This window comes from Gallinula chloropus (assembly GCF_964237585.1).
Source record: "Gallinula chloropus genome assembly, chromosome: 3".
Classification (NCBI taxonomy): Eukaryota; Metazoa; Chordata; class Aves; order Gruiformes; family Rallidae; genus Gallinula; species Gallinula chloropus.
This window is the reverse complement of record NC_140087.1, coordinates 60,645,507-60,668,838: the sequence shown is the minus strand read 5'-3', so window position 1 is coordinate 60,668,838 and position 23,332 is coordinate 60,645,507. Positions and strand designations below refer to the sequence as shown.

At 39.2% G+C, this 23,332-nt stretch overlaps 1 protein-coding gene across 2 annotated transcripts in view; it reads left to right on the top strand.

Annotated features, from left to right (window-relative positions):
- Positions 1-23,332, top strand: part of KCNH1 (potassium voltage-gated channel subfamily H member 1) — a gene marked incomplete at both ends in the record, with an annotated part of 179,253 nt that overhangs the window by 85,226 nt on the left and 70,695 nt on the right. For both annotated transcript variants that reach the window (XM_084261532.1, XM_084261531.1), the window contains 3 exons: positions 3,044-3,243; positions 6,859-7,111; positions 20,552-20,748. In XM_084261532.1, coding sequence (XP_084117658.1) covers positions 3,044-3,243; positions 6,859-7,111; positions 20,552-20,748 — 650 coding nt within the window. The remainder of the gene's footprint in view (positions 1-3,043; positions 3,244-6,858; positions 7,112-20,551; positions 20,749-23,332) is intronic.

Sequence of the window (23,332 nt, the reverse complement as noted above, 5' to 3'; positions counted from 1 at the left end):
AGGTGTTTGATGTCTGCTGGATGCGCTGCAGCTTTGTAAGCAGAGTTAGAACAGGTTGTTTCTTGTTCTGCAGAAGTTTTCTCCTTGGTTGATGTATAGGCATGGTTGCTACAGGCTTATTCCTGGGCATGGTTCCTCAGAATCCACTGCACAGCCTCCAACCATGCTGATGCATCTGAGGAAGCTGTTGGGGTCAGATTAATTTGTAATCTTTCTGCATGGTGCACTTTTGACCTTGCTTTAGTTGAATCCATCCCACGCAAGGACATTTGCCCTTCCCACCCTCCTACACCCCTTAAAATACTTTTCCGTTATTCCTGTGATCCTCTGAACTGCTAAGAAGTTGATAGAGTCTGTAGAGTTTGTGGGACAGCACTGCCAACTCTGGCCAAGAGCTTCAGGGACCTTTGGATGTTGGCATGTGACCTGCACTGTTGCTGTTACAAGGCAGCGGACTAATGTCAGTCTTGAAACAAGGATTTGGAGATTTTGCTCTGTCATAAATTGCCCAACTTTCTTCCTCTGTGTTTCTGAAGTCTTTCTGATCCTGCAGTGTTCTGCAATTGGTTCGTTATTCCTTTGAAAGAAGGAAAGGCACGCAGCTAGCTATTTCTATGCAGAAGAGGTCAACGTTTAATATGCTAATGTCTCTACCCAATATTGGGCTGCAAAAATCCTTGGCTTTAATGTGTCTTTAATAGTAATAAAGTGGTTAGCTAATGATAAATTAAGGTTTGTAAGTTGGGGGATTTTTTAAAAAGTAAAAAATGAACGTAGGCAGGAATAATTTTTCTTGCTGAGATAATTGCCATACGGGAGCACAGTAGCTGCAGTTTGCAGTGGAAATTGCTTTAGGACTGCTTGCCTCATAATGATCAAATGAAGAACCAAATTTCAGTGCTTTCTTTAGGCTTCATGTAGCTGGACAGTAATAGGACAGAATGGGGACTCCATTTCATCTGTGCCAAGATACTGAACCAGCAGGTCTCTGCTCATCAGAGAGGAAAAGATAGATAGTTGTATGCACACAAGTATGGTTGCCCAGAAATCACAGATGGGGATTTGCTTGTGACCCTCTTTCTAATCCGTCACCTCTTTTGAGCATTCTACTGGCTCGCAGACTAATGACGTTTGCGAATGACTTGTGTTGCTGCAGTGGCCTGCCAGCGAGACTCCGCGATTTTGGAGAGCCTGGGTAAAAGTCCATGTAAGTAGGGCCTAAGGTAGCAGTATTATAGGGTTGTGTTTGCATCTGCATAAGAGAGCAAAACAGGACGTGGTTAGGGAAAGGTAATGTTTTTCAAATACTAAATGCTCATGAATCAAGGAATTTTTAAGGTAAATCTGTTTTTTAAAGTATTTCTTCATTCTTCAGTACTCATTGTATCCGACTTCTCGGTATGGTTTTGGTCAGACACAAGGTTAAACAGAGAATTAATATATATGCTTCTGGTCACTGTACCTCTGTTCAATCTCTCTGAGTTTTTTTAAACTGAGTTTGCACATTTTTATATATATTTTTAAACCCATCTGTATAAAGGGGTTGGAAAAGGGGAGAGTTGGTCTCTACAGGAACTCATAAAAAGAAAAGAAGTCATACAGCATCAAGAAGGAATTCTGTAGAGAATGAGCAGTGTAAAGGCCTTGAGTGAGTCTAAATATAAATTACATCCCTTGATGATAAGGGAAAAGACAGTCCTGTAACTTGTACATTATCAAAGGTATTTTGTTGGTCATAAAACCCTAAAGCATCTAAGTTTGCTTAAGGTTATCTGCCTGTAACACTGACCCAAATAAATAGCTGCATTCTCAAAGGAATGAATGGGATGAGGAATTTTCACTTTTTTATTTTTTAAAAGGGGGTAAGGGAGAAAATAAAGAGCAAAAAGGATTATTTAGATAAGGCAGAATATTTTTGTTTGCTTTATAAATATGGCTGTTTATTTTTATCTCAAACTGAAGACATACTGACAATTTTGGGGGACAGGATAAAGAGGAAGAACTTACTCAGCAAGCCAGAGCACTTACTGATGGTTAGCAGCCTATCACTGTCTGTTCCTCTCCATCTACAGCCAGCCTCGAACTTACCACTAACCTGACTCACAACATAGGAAGGCTTCCCCTGAGATTTTCTGTCCTTCCCTTTTGTTCAGGGCTGGGCTGGCTGGAAGAACCTCAGCCCCAGCCTCTGCAAGCCGTCAAAACATGACTCAGACTTCCACCAGCCTGCTGTTCTATCCTGGGCTTCGACAGGTGGATCTTCTCAAGACCTGTGTGTTCTCATCTGCTTCTTTCCACACCTGGAAATACCTCCTTTGTTTCTTTCTTGTGTTTTTTCTTAAACCCATCTTGATGAACCAGCTGGCTTGATAACTGTGGTATCTAGTCAAAAGGGCTGTGCAGCATTTGGTCTGTGTTCGAGGGCTCCAGCTCTTGCCTCAGGCCTTGCTGTTCTGCTTGAAGAATATAAAACATAATGTGAGTTTTTATGTATTATTAAGCTTACATCTATAAATCACTGACCCATGGTAGCTGTTTATTACATATTCCATCTTCTGCTTTGATGCATTGTTCTTGTCACACTGAGGTGGGTAATGATGACTCGGCTTACTACTGTGGTAATGCACTTAAAGCTTGGAAATCTGTCACTGATGGCACTTCAACACAGGCACGATAAACCAAAGATGAAATTTTAAAGTATTTGCTATCAAGCTATTTGTCTTAAAATTTTTGTGTCTTCTATTGTGCTTTCTTAAGGGTTTTGATACTGCTGAATCGTTTGCTGGGCAAAGACTGATATTTGTGTTTCAGGAACTCTGTCCTGCAGCACTCACCATCACCAAAGCAGGTGGTGGTCTTCAGTTTGTAGTGCTGGAGGTGACCTATAAAATACTTGTGCTCATCAGGTCTTCCTCACAAAGCATTGATACTGCATGCATTTCTACAGGCCTGGCATTTCCAGTCTTAAAGCACAGTGGAACATAGATTGATCCTCACAACTTACTATGTGTATTATCTATTGTTTTTTTTCCTTTTTTTACAGCCCTTCTGTATGCAACCATTTTTGGTAACGTGACAACCATATTTCAGCAAATGTATGCTAACACAAACAGATACCATGAAATGCTCAACAGTGTCCGGGACTTTCTAAAGCTCTACCAGGTCCCTAAAGGACTGAGTGAACGTGTGATGGATTACATCGTTTCCACCTGGTCAATGTCCAGAGGAATAGATACTGAAAAGGTAAGTAAATTAAACTCCAAGGAAACAAGTCACATCCTGAAACTATTTCATTAAAATAAACAGGAGGTACTTTCTTAGTAAAGATGACAAATATTCTTTAAATAGTTCCAAATAGTAGCTTCCCTTAATTTTAAACTTTCAAATACAGTTTTTCACCTATTCTGTCCTACTGAAGTGTTAGTGGTAAACGTTTGTACGTATTGCTGGTGATATATCATGAAATAGTATAAAAATGATGATGGAAAGAGATTGGTTTTCAGTAATGAAAAAATAACTAAAGAAAGAGTTCTAAATTCTATCACAACCTGAGCATTACTTCACATGAGATTTTTTTTTTGCAGTGTTTCTGTTGTGTGAGGTTGTTTGCAGCTCTCTGGGCCTGAATACAAAGTAAAATTTGTTTTGCCCTCATAAAATTTGAATGTAATATTCTGTGTGCAGGTTAAAGGTATGAATGAAAGTCGGAAGTCATCACTGTAAAATAATCTATTGTTTGATATCTGTCTTATGCGAGGAAAATGCTACCATCCTAATTCATTGAATTTACAAGTAAATTCACGTTGCGCCCTTTAAAATAATAAATGGCCTTTCACCAGAACAAATGTACAAAAGCAACTACTTGCTGCTTTCGTATTAGTTGTCAGCTTTTATGGAGATAGATACTGTTTTTTCTTTTGCTTGTAAAGAGATGTGATTTGTGGGGTGGTTCATCCAGGAAATCATACCAGTGCTCTGGTCACCAGCCTTCTGGTTGGTGGCTTAATTTAGTATTCTAAACTCTAGATGATGCAGTTAAAAAGCAAACAATTTCATTTCTGTCTAGCTGTTAAAGCATCGTTATAAAAGAGTAGAACAGATGTGGTCTTGCACTGTGCTGTCTCGAGACCAGTGGGTACACAGGGTGCTGTTTGCTTTCCTAAATGGTCTTCAGCCTATCTGCCATTTAGATCCCAGACCATGAGTCTGGGAGGCACTGTCCATTGTGCTAGCTTTCAGAAAGAAATGGTGTTTTAGTACTGGATAGTGCCGATTAGAAGCTGCTCTGCCTGTTTCCTCACAAAATATCTGTGTGTTGGGGTTATGGGTTTGAGGTAGGTACATTTGGGGAAGGTGAAGTGACAACACCTGAGGATACATAGTGTATCATGTGCTGGTGCTTTCATTTCCCCCCTCCCCTGTGCAAGCTCTTCTTAACATTTTAACAAAGCAACAAGAAAAAAATACTATGTAAAATGTGTTTTACCTTATCTTCAAAGTTCATTCTTGGCTTCCTCTGATAAGAAGAGGTATGTTTTAAGAAAGCCTCTGGAGACAGTAGGATAACCAAACCAAGCACAACTTACTGTAGCCGTTGAGAATTATCTGAATAAACAGGAAAAAAAGTCTCAAATTACCAGGACATCAAAGAGCATAATACGGTGATGATTTCAGTAACTGGTGTGTTCATAGCTGAACTGCCAGTAGTGATGACTACAGAACCAAGAAATCAACTTTCATCTGCATAGCAAAAGCGAGCAGATGTAAGCGACTAATGGCTGTGCCAATCCATAAACTCTCTGGTCTGAGCTCCTTTGCTTTGATGCCTGTCTATAACTTCTAGGATGTCATGCAATGAATAAAAGATGAGTTTCTCTGTGACAGAACAGTGGTAGTTGTGCTACTGTGTCATGCAGTGCAGGTCTCTACAGATGAGACAGATATTTAAAGATGAACTTAGCATGGAATCAGTCTTCTTGCTGTTTTGTAGGCCACAAATTTGTCAGTTTGGTGTTAACTGCAAGCATGCCAAGGAGTGAATAATCAGCTAACAGTAAAGTCTCTAAGTCTGGAAAATGCCAGTATATCAAAATTTAACCAAGAGCTGCTGAAAAATTCTAAAATTAATCCATGAAGATATGTTTCTTACCTCCCATACAAATGAAAGTCTTCTGCAGTTTGTCTGTAACATTCAAATGTCTTTAATCCCTCTTTATTTTTGTGAAATCTGGAGACAACTTCTTTATCTGTAGAATGGAAAATGATTTAACTTCTGAGACTCGGAAAACCAGGGAGATTTTGGAGAAGAGCTTCATTTTAAATATTCTCTTACTCCTGTTTCTATTAAAACAACCCTTTTTGTGCATGATATTCAAGTTAACTGTGAAGTGCATGTGTGTGTAACTCCAGTGCCAAACTTTGGCAAGCATCTACAAATACAGAATAGTTTTGTTGCCAGAGTAAATGAGATCATTGCAAAGACAGCTATGGCTGCTGCCCATGTTCAACATTAAATGCTGGTCTTGCTGCCCCAAACCATTCTGGTGAGCCTGGAAAATTGAGGACTGGCAGGTTTGGCTGACGCACACTGTGGGGCGGAGAGATCATCTGTAAGTGTCCTAAAGCACTTCAGAAATACATCTCTTTCAGAAGTAAAATCCCTAATAGCAGATCTGCTTGGAGGTAGGCCAAAGATGATGATAATTGTGGTAGTCATTTGCCTTTGGAGCAAGTGTAATATCTGGAACCAGTGCCGTGCACAGAGTTAGGTTCCCTGCTCAGATCTTGCACAGAGCCCATTGTGAGGTGTAGCCATAGCCACAGTGTTTCCTGCATTACCTTTATGTTTTCCAGGAGTGTTTGCACTGAAGCAGCCATCTCTTTCCATCCAGGAAAACATGTGAGAGTAACTCTGAAGGTCACCCAGAGCGCTCCTTAACTGGATGGAGTAGTTATTACTGAGGAAAAAAATGAGACAGACTTACACTTTTCAGTGCTTATCTCAAATAACACATCCTCCGATGTATTTCATCACAGACTCTCCTCCAAAACTTTTTGTCATCCCCAAACCTGGTTCATCTTATGTATTTCTGGTAGTTTTGCCAGGAACTTTTAATCTGTACAGGCAGTGGTAATTCTGTGTTCTTTCCACTTGGCTGTCTGTATTATATTAAAAACCTTCAGAAATGGCCCTGGCTGGTACCCGCTGTGCTAAGTGTCAGTTTTGGTACCCTTGGGAGCACACATCATGAATTGCCATGAGGAACATTGCGTTTGGAAGATGGAAAGTTGCCCGACACAGTATCATGCCTTAAAATCCCTTCTTGTGTGAAGAAAAAACCCAATACTGCCACTGAGGGGTGAATTTCAATACCTGCAAATCTCAATATTATGAGTTAATGAAACTTGTAATAACTTTTTCTCCCCCCTACTAAAGGGATATGAGAATGCACTTCCCCTCTATATGATACTTCTCTCACTTGGAACATTGAGTTTGCGCTGGCTTTTCATGGAATCTGCCTTTGAAGAGAGTGACCTACCCATGAGAAACAGTCCTTCAGGAAGTTTTTCTCCACCACTTTCTCTACTGCAATGCTCTTAATTTTGTCTTAAAAACCTGAAGCCTTATCCTGGTAACTCAATATCCAGCAGAGCATGTTGCTAAGATGAAAACATTTTTTTTTTTTCAGGTTTTGTGGCTCGTGTCTATAAATAATACAAAAATATATGTATGGGCTGAGATTCAGAATTTTATATGAAAGAGGAGAGTAGTTCTTAAACCCTGTGTAGTGAACTGGGGATAATTGCCTGGCATGTATGAGCCATGCGCAGGAATTGATTGCCTAATTTCCTTCTCAGGTGTTGCAGATATGCCCCAAGGACATGAGAGCAGATATTTGTGTGCATCTGAACCGCAAAGTTTTCAAGGAGCACCCAGCCTTCAGGTTAGCGAGCGACGGGTGCCTTCGAGCGCTCGCCATGGAGTTTCAGACAGTGCACTGTGCCCCGGGAGACCTCATCTACCACGCTGGTGAGAGCGTCGACAGCCTTTGCTTCGTGGTTTCGGGGTCTTTGGAAGTAATCCAGGATGATGAAGTTGTTGCTATATTGGGTGAGTTTCACAGCTAATAATAAGTGTTGTGCACTAATACAGATGCATAGAGTGTTTTTATAGCCCCTTCTACTCAAGCACTTAACTCATTCTTTAAAAAGCTTCGTTAGGTTTGCCATAGCCTGGTGAGGTATATTTTAATGAACTTGTCAGCTGTATGGTCTGAGATATTTATTGTCTGGGAAAAAGAAAGAGAGGAAAAAACCCCCCTTGCTTAATGTCACACAAGAATATTGCATAGAGTCATTGACTTGTCCTTCCTGTTCTTGTCCTTCCTGATTGCCTGTAAAGGGCAATCATTTCATTTCCAGATTGCTTCAGCACTGTTTCTTCTGGTCAATAGAGCATCAAGATACTGGGGTTCTTCCTGTCTCACCACCTCTCTTTTCTTTAGAAATTCTATGGAGGACTTCAGAAAGCCTATTTTTTAAAGTGCCTGGCTTCCTTGCCTCCCTCTCAGCCCCCAGGTTTAATAATCTGCTTTTGCTGAAAAGATATCATGTTGAAATAGTATTTCTCTCTCTTAAAAGTTGAAGTAATATACAAATTTAAAGCCGATTTGCATTAACTTGGAATGGCACCTTTCGTTTGGAGGCATTAAAAAGAAGCTGATAGTGGTGTGAACAACATTCTGAGGCAACGCTAGGAGAAAAGAGTGTGGTAATCCAATAGATGCAGATGAATCATGGGGTGGCTGGAGCATTGAGGAGAGGTGATACTTATCATTTGATTCTGTCGGACCCTTTGTGATAAGGTAAATTCTCACAGGGGCTTAATCCAGTACCTGTCACTCATGGCAGCCTGGAAAGAGAATAAACCAGCTTGGTAATCGTATTCTTTCTGAACACATACACCCAACTCTCTGAAGAGGGAGGTCTACTGGAAAATGAGGGGAGCTAATCAATGTGCTGAGTACACAGTACTTCTGAACAGGTTTGCATATGTAGCATAGGGTGAATTTAGTGTTCTGGGGAATGAAATTCATAATAATTTGTGCTCCATAAGAAACTGAAAAAGTGTAAAGTAGGGGTATAACTGGTTCCCTTTTGTTCTGGAGTCACCCATGCTATATGATTCTATCAGCTTCTGCTTTTCTCAGTTACCTATCAAGAACTTACTATCTCTTGCCATACTGAACTCCCAAGAATTAATATGCTAAAGGTAGAACCTCAATTCAGTAAAGCCTCTCAGTTTGTGTCGCCTTTTAGTCCATAGTGACTCCTCCTGTGTCCATCATGAGAAAAAAACCTCAAAACATCTTGCAGCTCCATTTAATCAATATAGGTGAAAAGCACTGAGAAATAATTGTTAAAATGTTCTTTGGAAGTACAAATCTCCCCATCTTTGCCAGCAATTTCCATGTTTTATCATAGTACTCCCTTTAGAAAACAGTTGACCTAGATTCCTTGAGAAATCAGCATTAAGGAAACGTGAACCCCTAATCTCTGCTGCTGCAGAGTGGTGGCTACAGATAAATGAGGCTGATCCCTTGGTATCTGAATGAATAGAAATATTTTTTTATTGCTGTTCTCCTGGGACAGTAAATATTGATCCTCATTCCTCCACACTTCTTTTTTATTTTGTTTTTATTTTGGGATTTGGAGTCAGTTCTCTGGCTTGCGCTAAAGTTGATGAGCTCTATCATTTTTTCATGAATTTTGTAACCAGCGGAAAGTAAAATCAAGTGGCATCTGATTGTGATTCTGTGAGATTTCGTTTCAGTTAAAGGTACATCAATTTTTGTGCTTCGGAATGCCTTTCCACACATGTGCATACCTTCCTCCCCCAAGCTGTGAAGCCTTCTTTGGAAGGTTTCTCTATCCTGATAAGAAATTATGTGGTTAATTAAGTTTTTTCACTATTCTCAATCAGTTGGACTTTCTTCTCCTTCAGCATTTTATAATGTAACCACCACATTAAGAAGGATTCTGGAGGAGGTGGGTCAGAATTTCCCCCCAGACTTCTTTGTATGTTCGTTTTTTTTATCCGTTGAATTGCAGTGATTTTTATTTTTTTTAATTTATTTTCATATTCAGCTAAACTTCTCAAGTTCTTGGTAAAAGTACACAAGATAAAATGAGGCATTACAGGGAAGAAAAAAATAACGCCTACATTCTACAAGAACTGTGATTGTTGCTGATCATTGAGCCAGAACAGCCTATTCCCAAAGTTTTGTTTACCAATCACAACTAAGCATAGCTATGAACATCAGGCATGTAACAGTAAACCATGTGAAGAATTCTGTAGGGTAATTTCAGTTAACAGGTACATCATCTCTCAGACATTCTTGAAAAAAAAAAAGTGCATAAATTATTCAAGGTGAGTTATTTGCTCAGCTTTAGCTGTCACTTAATAAAGCAGCCTTGCAATTTGCAATGTAACCTGTATCTTCCTCACAATAGAGGGCTAAATTGCATCTCTCGATTTGTCTGTGTGACTTGATGTACAGCATTACATAAACCAAAGGCAAACTGCACTTAATCTTTAAAGGATCCAATTCATATGAAACATTTTCAAGTTCTGAAATAATTTAGCCTTGCAGAGTAGCAGATAACAGTGTATTGTGCAGCCCTGGAATTTGGAGTGTATTGTGTACACTTGTGTAATATTCTTCCAGATCAGTTCTGTGTAATACCCAAGGGAAAGTTATATTTTCAGTTCAGGCTTAAGTTCTTATAATGACTTTGATTGACTTGGAGTAATGAGTACTGAGTTGGGAGAAATTGCACACAGGCCAGCAGTGAAAGAAATACATTGGTTTTGGTGTGTCCCCTCAGATCCCTGTTGGTCTGACTTGGAGACAAACAGAAAAATAGGTAAATTTAAAAAAATTCTTTGCAATGCTTGCAGTAAAAATTTAAGAAATGGATGCATTTTGTATAAAGCTTAATTTGTTGGCATAAAATATGTTATTTTTGAATTCTACCCAAAATTTCTGCTGAAATAAAGCAATTACTGATGTTCATGCACCACGATCTTTGGATTGGATGTGTCAAAGAAATAGAAACAAAGAAGAAGAAAATTACTTCTAAGGCAGGTGATTGATTTATTTGTATTTGTGATTCATTCTAATGCAAACGGGTCAGAAAGGGAATATATGGCAAGAACTGCCACTGTCTTACTGTGGTTTTCTTTGTTGATGTGCGAGTACGTGACTGGAATTACGCAGAGGTGCAGATTAGCCATCGGGAAGCTGCTTGAACGAGAAGCAGTTCTGTTTTGCTGTATTCCACTGTTCCTCCTCTCACACCGTTGTCACTGCGCAGGGCGAGGCGCTGATGTACGCTCAGCACTCTGTGGAAGGTAGAGACGAATCGCGCAGTCCCTGCCCTGAAGAGAGCTGAGCCAGGCACAGGTCGTGCGGGACTTCCATTAAGAGACTGTTTTCGGCTCGGCTTTGCTTTTAACTTTTCTGAGCCTTCCCATTTGGGCTGATGCTGCTTTATCCATCTGAGACCGAGAGATCTCTTTGAACTTCTCCTGCTTAAAAACTTACCCATTTATCCAAATGTGGTTAGAGAAAATGGGTTGTTTTGTCACTGTTAAAAACAATCAAGCATTTATGTGCACTTCACTTGGCAGCTCTTGTTTCTCTGCTTTGGAGCAGACCTTCCAGGCTGAGCCACTGGCCATCTGAAAAGCTGACCTTACGGCGGGTCTTTGGAAAGTTAAAATTTACTCATGCTCAGGAGAGATTTGCTACATTTTGATGCAACAAATACCTTCTTACAAGATTCCTCCTGAATTAAATATGCTCTGGTCAGGGACCATAAAGTCTGGCTGTAGCTTTCTTTGAAATATGCGTCAGAAAAGGGGCTGCAGTGGAAGCATGAAAGAAGCCTGCATAGCTAGTCATTGCTTTTTACTTTAGGGATGCTTGAAGACCTAAACTGTCTTTCATTGCACTTTGTTTGCTTGTTTACACTATGAAGGTAGACATTTCCTTAACATGGTGTGAGAATCTGTAATGTTTGGAACAGCAGTAATCAAGAAGCTGATAGTAGAAGTGCAGTTAAGCGGATGGTAGGCCATTGTTTGGACTTGCAGGGTTCTTCCTTGGTCCTCTACCCTTTTGGTCTGGACCTCTTTAATTTTTCCTGACTGTTGCTAGAGGAAATGCTATTTCTTCTGTTATGTTCTGTTATTGCAAGTGTGTGTAAAGCATTTAATGAAAATTATAGAAAATAATGGCATGGTAGCAAAATTGTGTTTCCATAAGTGTTTTCTGGAAATACATGGAAAGACTGGATAGGAGGATTTGTTGAATGGGTTTTATATTGTGTTATGCATGAGCGTATTCTGAATGACCAAAAAAATCATTTTTGTTGTCACTAGAAAGTAATAAAATCTAAGTTTGATATGAGTGAGTTAATTGCACTCGGAAATTGAACAGAAAATCCCTCTTCTGTAGGAAAACTGAAGGAAGCAAGTGATTCTTGGACCCAGGTTGGTTCCAATCTTTTCTGCTTGAAATTGAGGTAATATTTTGAAATTTAAGAAAATATTCCAGTAAAAGACTGGAGAAGGAAGGAGAAGACACTTACTGTTAGGGTGAAAAACTTTTTTTCTAGATAGCAGTGGAAAAAGCAGTGTCTAGTACTAGATTTATTGAATTATGACTCCCAGAGAGCCTGGCTAAGCAACAGATCTTCGCTTACATGAATTGTTCAGAGTTGCTGAAGAGGTCTTCATGACCCCTGCAAAGGGGGGGCCCTGTGTTTAAGACTGGAGGTTAGTCTTGCAGACTTCATTAGGGAGTAGGAGCCTTTAAGCCTTTATTTAGCAATTAAAAAACCACTGTGGTCTTCAGAGCTGAGCAATGATTGAGAAAAATAATATTTGCTAGAAAGTTTAGTTAAAAAGACACCCCACACACAAACCAGTTTATCCCGAGTAAAGCAGTTTATGTAAGTGTTGCATCCCATCTGTTCTGCACTTACTATGCTCTTGCTATCCTTATTTGAGCTAAAAACTTTTAAAAGAGTAAACTCTTTCATTGACTTTATTGGTTTAGCAAAAAGTATTAATATAGAATTGTAAAATATCCTGCGTTGGAAGAACCTGTGAGAATCATTGGGCCCAGCTGCTGATGCCACAAAGGTGAGGTGAAGTGAAGATACAAAGGGAAATCAAGGCAGTAGCTTCGTGTGAGCAAGGAAATTTTTTTCCTTCCACACGGACAGTTTGCTGTCACTTTTCCTTTTGCTGCTGTCAAAGCTAAAGGGAAATAGCAGAATGTAGAAATTACGTCAATATGAAACCATGCAGTAAGAGAATGTCGAAGAATCGGAAGGAATAGTCTAGACCTGGCTGCTGCCTTCACTGGGGGGAAGTGGGATATGTCTTTTTGGTGGGGGGGAGATGGGGGGAAGGTGGAAGGGGAAGTGTGCAAAGGGTGCACGTAGATTTACCTTTGAGATCTCATGTGAATTGGGGAAGGAAAAATTGGATGTCCCTGAATTTCAGATCTCTCATTATTATTTCCAAAGCTAAAACACTGCCAAGATTGGAGATGCTGGTTTTAACATGGTCTTGTAGAAGAGCTCGGTGTGCCACGTTTTGTTTCAGCAGGATATTAAATGCCCCATTTGCTTTGTGTGGAGAAATTCCTGCTGATTTAATTTGATCTAATTGCAATCTTAAAGAAATGTTATAAGAATAATTGTTTTCTTTACAATTGTTTTAGCTTACTTGTTTAGCCATAAGCGTTTCATTCAGACGTTGACACAAGAGGCTTGATTCAGATTTTGGTGGGACAGATTTGTATCCAGATAGGACAGTGCAAACTGCAAGGGCAACTGCACCATGGGGATGGATTTTAATTTTTTTTTTTTAGAGAAGGGAAAATAGTAGTGCAGAAGTATTGTCTGCCTTAGATCTTCTCAGTGGAAAAGCATTGCATCTTCCACACAATCATGTGAAGATTGCTTCTCAGCAGGCTTGAAGATGTTGGATAAGGTAATTGCACTGTGCTCAGGCTGCTATATTTAGACTGTCCCCAGTACCTGAGGTTACTCGGGTTCCCCAAAACTAAAATGCTTTGCATCTAATTCCATTTTCAGAATTTAATTGTGTGTTTGGGGGATTCTTGTTATTTAATGTCAAGTCTTTAAAATGTCCTTTTAGTTCTCTACTTCATTTTTCACCTGAATTTTAAATGTGGGTACCCCTCCCTGTGTTACAAATGTCAAGCTGCTGTGCTGTTAGGCTTAGAAGTGGTTGCGGGATTATGGATGGCATTAGAATTTTCTTATTATTTTCAAACACAGTATCTAACGTCACAGTATTTGTGCTACTGAATAAGCCTGTAACGTGACCAGTGGTGCTTTGAAAAAGGAATGATTGAAATGAAAATCCAGCTTTATCTTCAGGAGTTCTATTGTGCTTTTTCTATTTATAGTTTAAAGTGCCCTTTTTTTTTTTTTTGACATTGACATACATAGGTAAATCTGAGAAGTTGCCTGTTGCTGTGAAGTAATTCAATGAACATCAACTGAAGGAGTGTTTTTCAAAGTCTGATTTCTTCAGCACTTATCCAAGCACACTATTAGCAAAAGAATTAGAAGTGAAGATTAGGCTAAAAACTTAAAAAGACATGGGCATTACGAGGTCTATATTAATACAAAATTTTAATTTCCTGTGCATGGAGGAGCAGCACAGAACCTTTACTCAGGAATACAGGTTTATTCCAAACGGTGGGTTTGGACTGGGGATGTTCCTTACTCCTGTGCTCCAGACATCCAGAAAATGGGATTGCCTATTTTGAGACTTCAGCCAGATGTTACTTGCTCCATGTCTAATTTCTGGTAGGAATTGCCAAAGCCCCTGTCCACTGCTACCTTATAGATGGTCTGAGACTGTCCAGGGTATTGGAGAAGCAGAGTTTTAAAACACTCGATGCAGGACTTGTTATAACAACTGGGGAAACATCGCGCTCCCTGTGAAGAGAGGCCTCAGTCGTGACCTTCTTCACACTTCAGTTTACTTGACTTTAATCCTACAGTTTCATGTTTTATCATTGCTAATTTATGCAGCATAGCGTGCCCTTACGTGATCTGACACCCCTACTTGCGGAGGTCCCCTCTGAAGATGGTTGTGTCTGGCAGGCCATCGGCAGCCGTGATCCCTGACACACTGACAGCTGAAACTGGGGTGTGGTGGAGGTGATGCTCCCTGCTCCAGCATGTTCCTTGATATCCCAGGCTGTCTTAGGGAAAGGCTTGCCCATCGTGTGAGTTTGTGTGCATATTCCAAACAGAAGTATGAAAAGGCAGAAATTAAAATTTAACAAAGAAATCACATTTCTACAACAGCCCTGATTTCTGGCAGGTGAACCACTGAATTAACTTCAATTTTTACATTAGGTAGGGTTTTGTTTCTGTCTCAGAATTTTGGAGTAAGAACAGTATTTTTTTTAATCAAAAATCCAGATTTAAAAAAAATGAAAATCTTCACAGATAATTTTTCTTTGTTTTCTCCAAGTTTCAAATGAAAACTTTTTTCAGAGGTATGTTTCTGAAACATTGCTAAATTTATCCTCAAGGAGTTTCTAAAATATTAAATAAAATGAAGTGTACTACAACTATGAACTTTGAGAGGTTTTAAAAATATTTACTTTATATAGTTCAGAAGGTAAAATCTACTATTTTAAACTCTTGTGAATCCTTTTGTCTGAAATAAAATCAAATCTGGGGGCTTTAATGTAAGCTTCAAGCTATAGCTATAACATAAAGCCTCTGTTTCCAAGTCATCGGGGGGTAAGTGTGAGGGTATTGCAGTTTGAGGCTCTCATGTTGTTTTGAACTAGCACTGTCCATGTGATGGCAACACAGATTGAGCTGTGTATTTCATATTACTTAACCAATGCAAAGAATTTAAAATACATTTGTGACTTTCTAGTTATTTGAGCTGGCAACTTTCATGTCTTCTGGTTTGCACAAACTGGCCACGTATCTATAATGTTGCTTACAGTAACCATTAAAAAGCAAAGAGGAGAAATGATTTGGATTCTGGTGAAGCTTCCTAGCTTTTTGTGAATAAGCCTGGTAGGGCCGAGTTGACATTTGAAAACTCTTCTTCTCATCATAGTTAGTCAAGTAGTGACATATAATTCATGTTCTGATCCGAGACACAAATATACACATTAATTATAATAATAATAGAAATCTTAGCTGTAACTAATTCATGTTGTTGCTACTCATCTGGTGCTCTGAAATAAATGTTTTTATTTTGTCTGTACAGTAATGTGCTTCAGCAGAGAAAACTGATGCAGTTCTGTAGTAAACTGTCTGCAAAATGTTGCCAAGCTGTGTTTTAAAGCATGAACAGATAACGCTGTGTTTCTTTTCGTGGACCATGCAAATCACTGGAAGTGCAACTTCAGTTTACTGTCACTTCAACAATTCTTTTGGTTTGTGTGGCACAGATTCTCTGCCTTTTTTCCCCCTTATTAGAGGAAAAGAGTGATTAAAACCGCTGATTAATGAACAATAACATGTTCTCTGCAGTGCCGCTGGTCATTCGCTTCTCATTACGTGTCTCAGTTTGCACCTGAGAAATCTTCAGGAAATCCAAAGCAACAAATCACTTCCATGCATCATCTCCTGCCAGCTGTGCTGTGTTGGAGGACCAAACTGCAGGCTATTCAGTGGCTGTCAAGTTGTGCGATGTGTCTGTGGGATGGGTACTGAATGCTCTACCTTGATGCCAAGTGGCAGCTCTGGTTTTTCCGGCTGACAGATGTTTGTTGCTTTCAAACAGCGCAGCAAGGGGAAAAAACTACTTTTGTTCTCATGCCTCTTACTTTCTTCGAATCTTTTTTTTCTCTGTAAAATGGGTAAATTTGTGTGCCTTAAAGGAGGAGATAAGGGAAGAGAGGAGAGCGAAAGACTCTCAGTTGAAGCCAAGTAGGCGGTTGGTGATCACAAAGGGGGTTTGACCAGAGGCTCGCATCACTGGCTTTGAACACTTACGGGTAAATGCACTATCCTTAGTGGACTTTGAGTACAGGACCCTGTGACATGGACTAACTTCAGATTCTCTGGTTGTGTTCAAATCTGGGGCAGGGGTTGCCTTTACAGCAGTGGGTGTCTCCTACTGCTTGGAGGTGCAGAACAAGTCCTCAAGGGGCCAGGCCAGGGTGTGTGCTTCAAGGAGCTGTGCTGGGGCAATCATCGAGCAGGTGCAGCAGCTGCTATTGCATCAGCATCACAGATAACAGTATTTGCTAACACCCAATTTCCAAGCTATGCTTCATGCTGCGTTGCTGTTGAGGTACCATCCAGCAGATTTTGGTCATTCTAGCTTATCTTTGGGACTGCTGAGACCATGCCACAATTCTTCTGTAGGTCAAACATGCAGATGAAGGCAGATTTGGAGGGGACCTGAGCTAGATTTTGGTGTTGGCTGCTGTAACAACTATTACTGTTGATATGAAGATGTTTGTAATATGATTAATTTGTATCTGATGAAAGTCCATGGATTCGTGTGAATCCCATCAAAGTCCATACTGAGTTGTAAAACCTTCAGCACACGAATGCATGGCCTCATCTTCTCACCCTTTTGCTATCACACTGAAACTGTACCACGACTCCTAGACAACCAGAACCTAAAAGTCAAAATATTCCACGTAGTGTCGTATTTTTTCAGAGTAGGTGGAATATCTTCTGTCTGAAAGCTTTTCAATACTTTCTGTTTGTAGGAGTGAAAAAACCGACAGGTTGTTCTGGTAGGCACAGCAAGGCAATACAGTTGAGAAGTGGAAGCATGGTTGTTTTCTCAAACAGGACCACCAAAACACTTGGCAATCATCAGCTCTTCCTTACTGATCCTGCTTTCAAGAGACAGAATGGATGTGGCTTGAGTTTTTGTGTGACTCAGGCTGAGTTTGCAGTGGTAACAGAAATCCTTTCGCTTACAAGTTGAATAGCAAATTTTATGTGGAGAAAAGATCGGGAAAGAATTAATAAGGAAACAGAAGGGGCTGCTTTTATAAAATAATTCTGCAGTGTTTAAATATATCAGATTTTGGGAACTTGTTACTGCAATTAAAACAAACAAGCAAACATAAAAGGCAAAAAACTGTTTGGCTTTCTGGTGCATGCTGAGCTGACGGTGGGAAAGGTTCTCAGCCCACAAATCCAGCAGGGAATATAAATGGTTGATGGTAAAAGCTTAGATCATCCACTTTAAGTGTGATTGACAGATAGCGTTCCTGGCAAATCTCTGGAATTCAGCAAGCTGGGAATGAGAAATGCAAACTACTGACAAACAAACGGCCATCTGTATTTCTCTGGCTTTTTAATCTTTCATCAGAGGTAAGGTGAAATATAGAAAGCCTGGAGGAATATGTAAAAAGAGGCTTTTGACTCTAGTTCCCCAGTGTAGCCATTAGACTTTGCCAACCCCCTTCTGACACGCTTAGAAGTCTCACCTGGATGCTCTTGCTTTCCGGATGTTTTTGATAAAAACACTCAATCTGCCCTCTTGTTTTTCTTCCTTTTTCCCAAGTGATCGATCTTCCTTTCTGGAGAGAACATAAAGGAAGGGAGATGGTACGCAGCTCCTTACTACGTATAAGAGGAGAATTGTTCTAATCCAGTGCAGATACTCCTGGATGGAATTTTAATTCCTCCTTACTACAAAGACTTCCCCATCTCCCCCCCACCCCCCCAGTTTTCTATGAATGTCAAACACAAGGGTTGTTTTGAATCTGACAATCTAGATTGATAGTTTTGGTATGCATCATTTAGAAAATGCCCTTGACAGAAGCAAAGCAGCATGGTGCCTGCACGTGTGCCTTGCATTGGAAATCGAACTGTAACATAGGATTGATTTTCAAGTAGATCACTGGCAGTTAACTCAATTAACTTCCAGGAAATTGTTGATGATAGAAAACAGTACAACTTCTTGTTTTAGCCTGGTTTGTTTCTTACACTGAGGCTTCTGTGATGTGACTCAGTTTGTGGTTCATGTGTTGCTTTTCTCTGTTTGCTTTGGCTCAGTGGGCTGTCAGCAGATGTGGCTCCTTCATGTGCTGCCCTTGCCACGAATGGGAAGCGGCTCCAGGGGTGGCAGGAAACTGCAGGGAGGGAGTTTTTTTGGGGAGTTACAAGTACTGAGGGGAAACTGGGATTGTTGCTGCAGGTAAAGGACACAGTTGTGTCTTTCTGTGTTATGTGAAAAGCAGGATTAAATTTTCAAAAGCACAAGATGTAACTAACTTCTGCCGTATGTCATTTCATATGTAAGCAAATCAACAACATGCTGTTTGTACTTGCATTTTACTAATTATTCTTCTTGTTACTGTGGGGCAATAAAATAATTATCGTCATTTTAAGGTAGAGAAACTTCTCTGGATATGTTAAGAAATGAGCTTAGAAATAAGCTATAATTCCTCTCCCTTATGCTTGGACTACCAGCTCTAAACTGTTGCTCATCAGTGATGCCACATTTCTATACTTGATAGATTCCAGAGCGTTAATTAAAACAGTTGTTTAGCTAATTGCCTGGAAGATTGCAAGTAAAAGCATATTTATTCCAAAGGCAAACAATCCATTTTTACCCAGTGAAGCATATTAGTTTTTATGGTGCATAAAAATTGTTTCACTTCAATTTTCAATATATTCTGTGTTTGTCTGTCTAAAAGCCTTGTAGATTATGATCTATTTAAAGTCCATGGAAGCTTTTTTCTTAGGCCATTTTTAATGTACCTACTGAAAAAGCCTATGTCTAAATAATTGAAAATGTGAAAAGTCATTGCCATTAAAATGAAAAGTTGCTTATTTCATTGGGCTATTGGACTACCACTGTGCTCACTGATTTGCAGCCTCTGTAGGATTGCTGGGTGTTAGCACCATCCTACGTAAAGAGATTAGAGGCAGAAGAAAGGGTGTCATTATGGTGCCTTTGCCTAACTTTGAGGGGAAAAAATGTGCTTATGGAACAGGTGTTTTCAGTGTATATATGCATTTAAATGTAAAATACAGATTACGCTCCTCCGGAGTGTTCAGAGACCAAACTGGTCCCCAGCAGCTGGGCTGTACAGGGCTTTTGTGGAAGACTGGGAGCACATCAGTGTGAACCACAGTTTATTGCACTACAGCATAGCTTACCATCAAGCTGATAGCATCTCCTTAGAGAGAAAATGCTTATCATCTAATGGAAGAGGTTACGTAACGGTGGAAGTAGAGCTCAAGGCCTGAGAGGGGAGTTCTGGGCTTAATTTAGAAGTTTTCTTGACCTCTTTACTCATGACAGTTGTCTTGACCCTCAAACCAACTTTCATATGTGACTATGTGTTTAGGGAATGAAATCTAAAAGGGCCTGGGTGAAGTCCATAAGCTAATGCATATTTTGATGCTTTGGTTTTAAGAATTGCTACAGGCAAGTATTACTTACAAGACAAGGGACCATCTGGTCCATCCCTACCACAACTTGAAGAAACATTGGGAATTTCTGTCTTTGTTGTTTGTCTTAAAAGTTACATGCAGCAGAGGTTTAGGAGGATCCAACCAGTGAAAACCTGACTGGGGGCTGCTCCTCAGGCAGGTTTTGGAATGCTTGCCTTGCATTGTATTGCCCAGACTGGCTATTCCTTAGTGAGCATCTCACTGGCTGCCCCAAGCTCAGAGAGGCAGGTACATGGAAAGGACGTAAGGAAAGGGCCAGGTTTGCTTTCTTTCTTCCAGTGTGCAACTTGTCAGTATTATCTCGGTGATAACTAACCTGTACTCTTCTTGTTTTGGACTACATTGTTACCTTAAATCCCTGCTGTATTAAGTGGGGGCACACATGCACATCTGTGGAAGGATTTCATGGAGACTTTTACCACCTGAAAAGCATTAGAGCCACCAGAGTTGAGACCTGCTCTTTTATACTGTTGTAAAGGCAGACTTTTCTGGCAATGATCTAGCCAACTAGGGCAAATTTAATACTAATGTCTAGTAGTGTTTCACTACAGCCTGTAACTGCACTGATGTATTGTACAAGGTGGTTTTATTAACACAATAGTGGGTAATTGTTAGCTAGATTAAGAAAACTCAACAACGTGGATGTAAGAAACAAATCCTTTGCATACCAGTTAAAAGAAGAAAGGGAAAAAGCATTTCCTCTTAATTAATCTCTTTGAAAGGGATCAGAAGAGAACATGAACGAAGAATGAACCGGTTGTCTTGATTTTTAGAGGAAAACCTTTACTGATGTTTAACAGGGACTTGTCACATGAAACACTTTTTAATTGGGGTTTATTCTTAGGAACGTTTTCTGGGCTGTTGTAATTAACAAAAAGATAACAGAAAAAGTTACCAGTGAAATATTTCAAAGATTATTTTTTTCCCAGACAATTTTTTTCTCTCCATGTAAAACAGAAAAAAATTGACTGCATAAATGTTCTTGTATAACAGTACTATTATTGTAAACAACACTGTTGCTTTTCTTTAGGGAAAGGAGACGTTTTTGGTGATGTGTTCTGGAAGGAGTCTACCCTTGCCCAGTCCTGTGCTAATGTAAGGGCTTTGACCTACTGTGATCTTCACGTGATTAAGCGAGATGCCTTGCAGAAAGTTCTGGAGTTCTATACAGCCTTTTCACATTCCTTCTCCAGGAATCTCATTTTGACCTACAACTTGAGAAAAAGGGTAAGGAGCTTTGATTTTAACATACACCATATAAATGACCACTTTCAAGGACTCTGAAAAAAAATGAGTTGTTTAAATACTGTCATTCTTGTTAGCCTCTCTTATAAGAAGGTTTTTTCAGAGCTTCCCTAAGAGACACTGTGAGCACATAGAGTCAGAAGGCCTTAAGTATTTATTCCAGTGCTAGTTTTATAGGGAGCTGGACTGTGTACGTGTGAAAGTACTTTGTGTTTCTATGAAGAGTACAGATTCCGGCATATTTGTGAACTGTCATGCACTTGTGATAAACCCTATTCACTACTTTCTGCAACTTGAGTTTATAAAGCAGCTAAAAAGACGTTAGAGATGTTTCCTGAAGTTAGAAGGAAAAGTGGAAGGAAAGATTTGGAATCTATTATAGGCAACAAAAGTCAACAATGGTAATCACAATGGAAAAGTAATGTGAACCTGACTTATTCTATCAAGAGTTGTTTCTTTTATTATCAGTGCAATTTTGGGATTACTTTGCTTATCTACATTATTTCCATTTTCTTATTCTTGATTTTTTGGCTCTTTAAATTTCTTTCTGTGTGCCAGTTCAAATTACTTTGTCAAACACAAGTCGTCACAACCTAGTACCCCATTTTAAATTCTCTGTGTAATCTTCAGTGATCCACCTCTGTAGAAGTTTATTAAAACTGTAGTAGGTATAACTCAGTTGATACGGTTTTATGATGCAGTGTAGTAGATAGTAATTTTTACATTGAGACTAAATATGTTGGAGTACCTATACTTACTTTAAAATATTATGATATAAAGATACTTGAGATCAGCTAAAGAAATGTGTTTGATAGGAGATTTTTTTTTGTTCCTATGAACAGTTCTCCATGGTAACTTCCAGGTGCCAAGTAAGTCCTAGATAATTACATCTGAAAAAAACAAACCTTTTCATCTTTGAAGTCTGTTTTGTAAAATTAGACTTCAAGTCTAGAGTCTTGATTTCTTTTAAAAATTGTTTCATACCTAGAGCTGGCATAGCAAAATTAAAAGTGTGATGATGTATATCTGTATATTTTATCAATATCTCTGTATATTTAATCAATATCGAAGAATTTGACTTTTTAATATTGGGTATAGAAGACTGTGCTGTCCACACTTTGGCCAAATAAATCAAAGCTCCAGTAGAAAATTGATGTCATTAAAACTAAGAAGCAAATTTATACTTTTGGATTTCTCATAGGGCATTTTTTTCAAGTGACATTGAGTTCCTGCAGAACAAAGAAAAGATACACAGCTGCAAAAAGATTGACAGATGTCCTATTGAAAATTAAGTTTAACAACCAGATAGTTACCAGGTGTTAATTAATGTAAGAAATAAAAGAAGTGAAAGAGTTTGGTACTGAGATCACCTAAGGTGTTGGTATACTGGCTGACATCTTTTAAAATAACTCTGTGGGTTATGTGATAAGATGGTCTAAAAATATACAACTACTTTTTTTTTTTAACATCAGTAGAAATACCAAACTTTGAGTCATGGAAGGAGCAACTCTCTTAAAACTCACAGTAATGCTGTCAGAGTTGCATTATTTTGGATCTGCTCTCAGCCAGAAGTCCCAAGTTTAGAATCAAATGCCTACTCCAGAAATGACACTCTTTCCCTCCGTGTTCATCATCACAGCTTTTCCCAGCCCAGGTTACAAACCACTTCTTAACTACAATATTGTTATAGCTGAGCTGTCAACTTTCTACGCAAAATGTTCATTAAAAAAAGGTACATTTTATGATAGTGATTTCCATCCAGTTATTCAATTATTGGTTTTTAATTGGGTTGCAGTCAACAGAAAAGTGGCATTGATTGATAATGGAAGTGAGAGCTTGATGGTTCTAGGTTTACAGTTTGTAATTTTATTTATTTTATTGAAAGAAGGCTGATTGCAATCAGAATGCAAATGTTCATTAATGTAAATAATATGTGATTTTAGAAACATATAGAAACTATGCTACTTTAGAGATTGGAGATAATGCACATTACAAGGCAACTTTTTAGAGTTTGGAATTTAATTTAGTTTAAATATCTGTGAATGTTTTATAGAACTAGCTCCCCAGCCTGTTGCTTTTAACACTTTTCCGGGTCTATTTCTGCAGAAGAGATTTTGTAGAATTCAGATGAACCGGTACCTTCTGTGAGTTAAGTTTGTGATATATTGCATGTCCTTTGGACTATAAATACCAGAATTACACTTTTCATTTCAGTAAACAGTTTAATCTCTGGCTCCAAAAGCATTGAAGTGCAGATACTGTATATTCATCCCAAATATATTCATACAGATTCCAAATATGTGAAAAAGCAGCTTGGGGGATTTTTTTTTTTTTTTTTGCTTGGAGGATCTCATTGGTTTATTTTTAGACTTGGCTATTCCTCTGAGGTGTCCCCATCCCCAGGGTGCATATGCTTTCACTTGGCCATGGTGCCAAGTCTCACTGCATAGTGCAAGGCGCTTTCTAGCCAAGTTTCGCTCCACCTAAGTGAGCTTTAGCATCTGCCCCCTCTTTCACCATGTTCACAGATTCCTTGGCTGCTGGGTCTGCTCCAGTGATAGCCCTT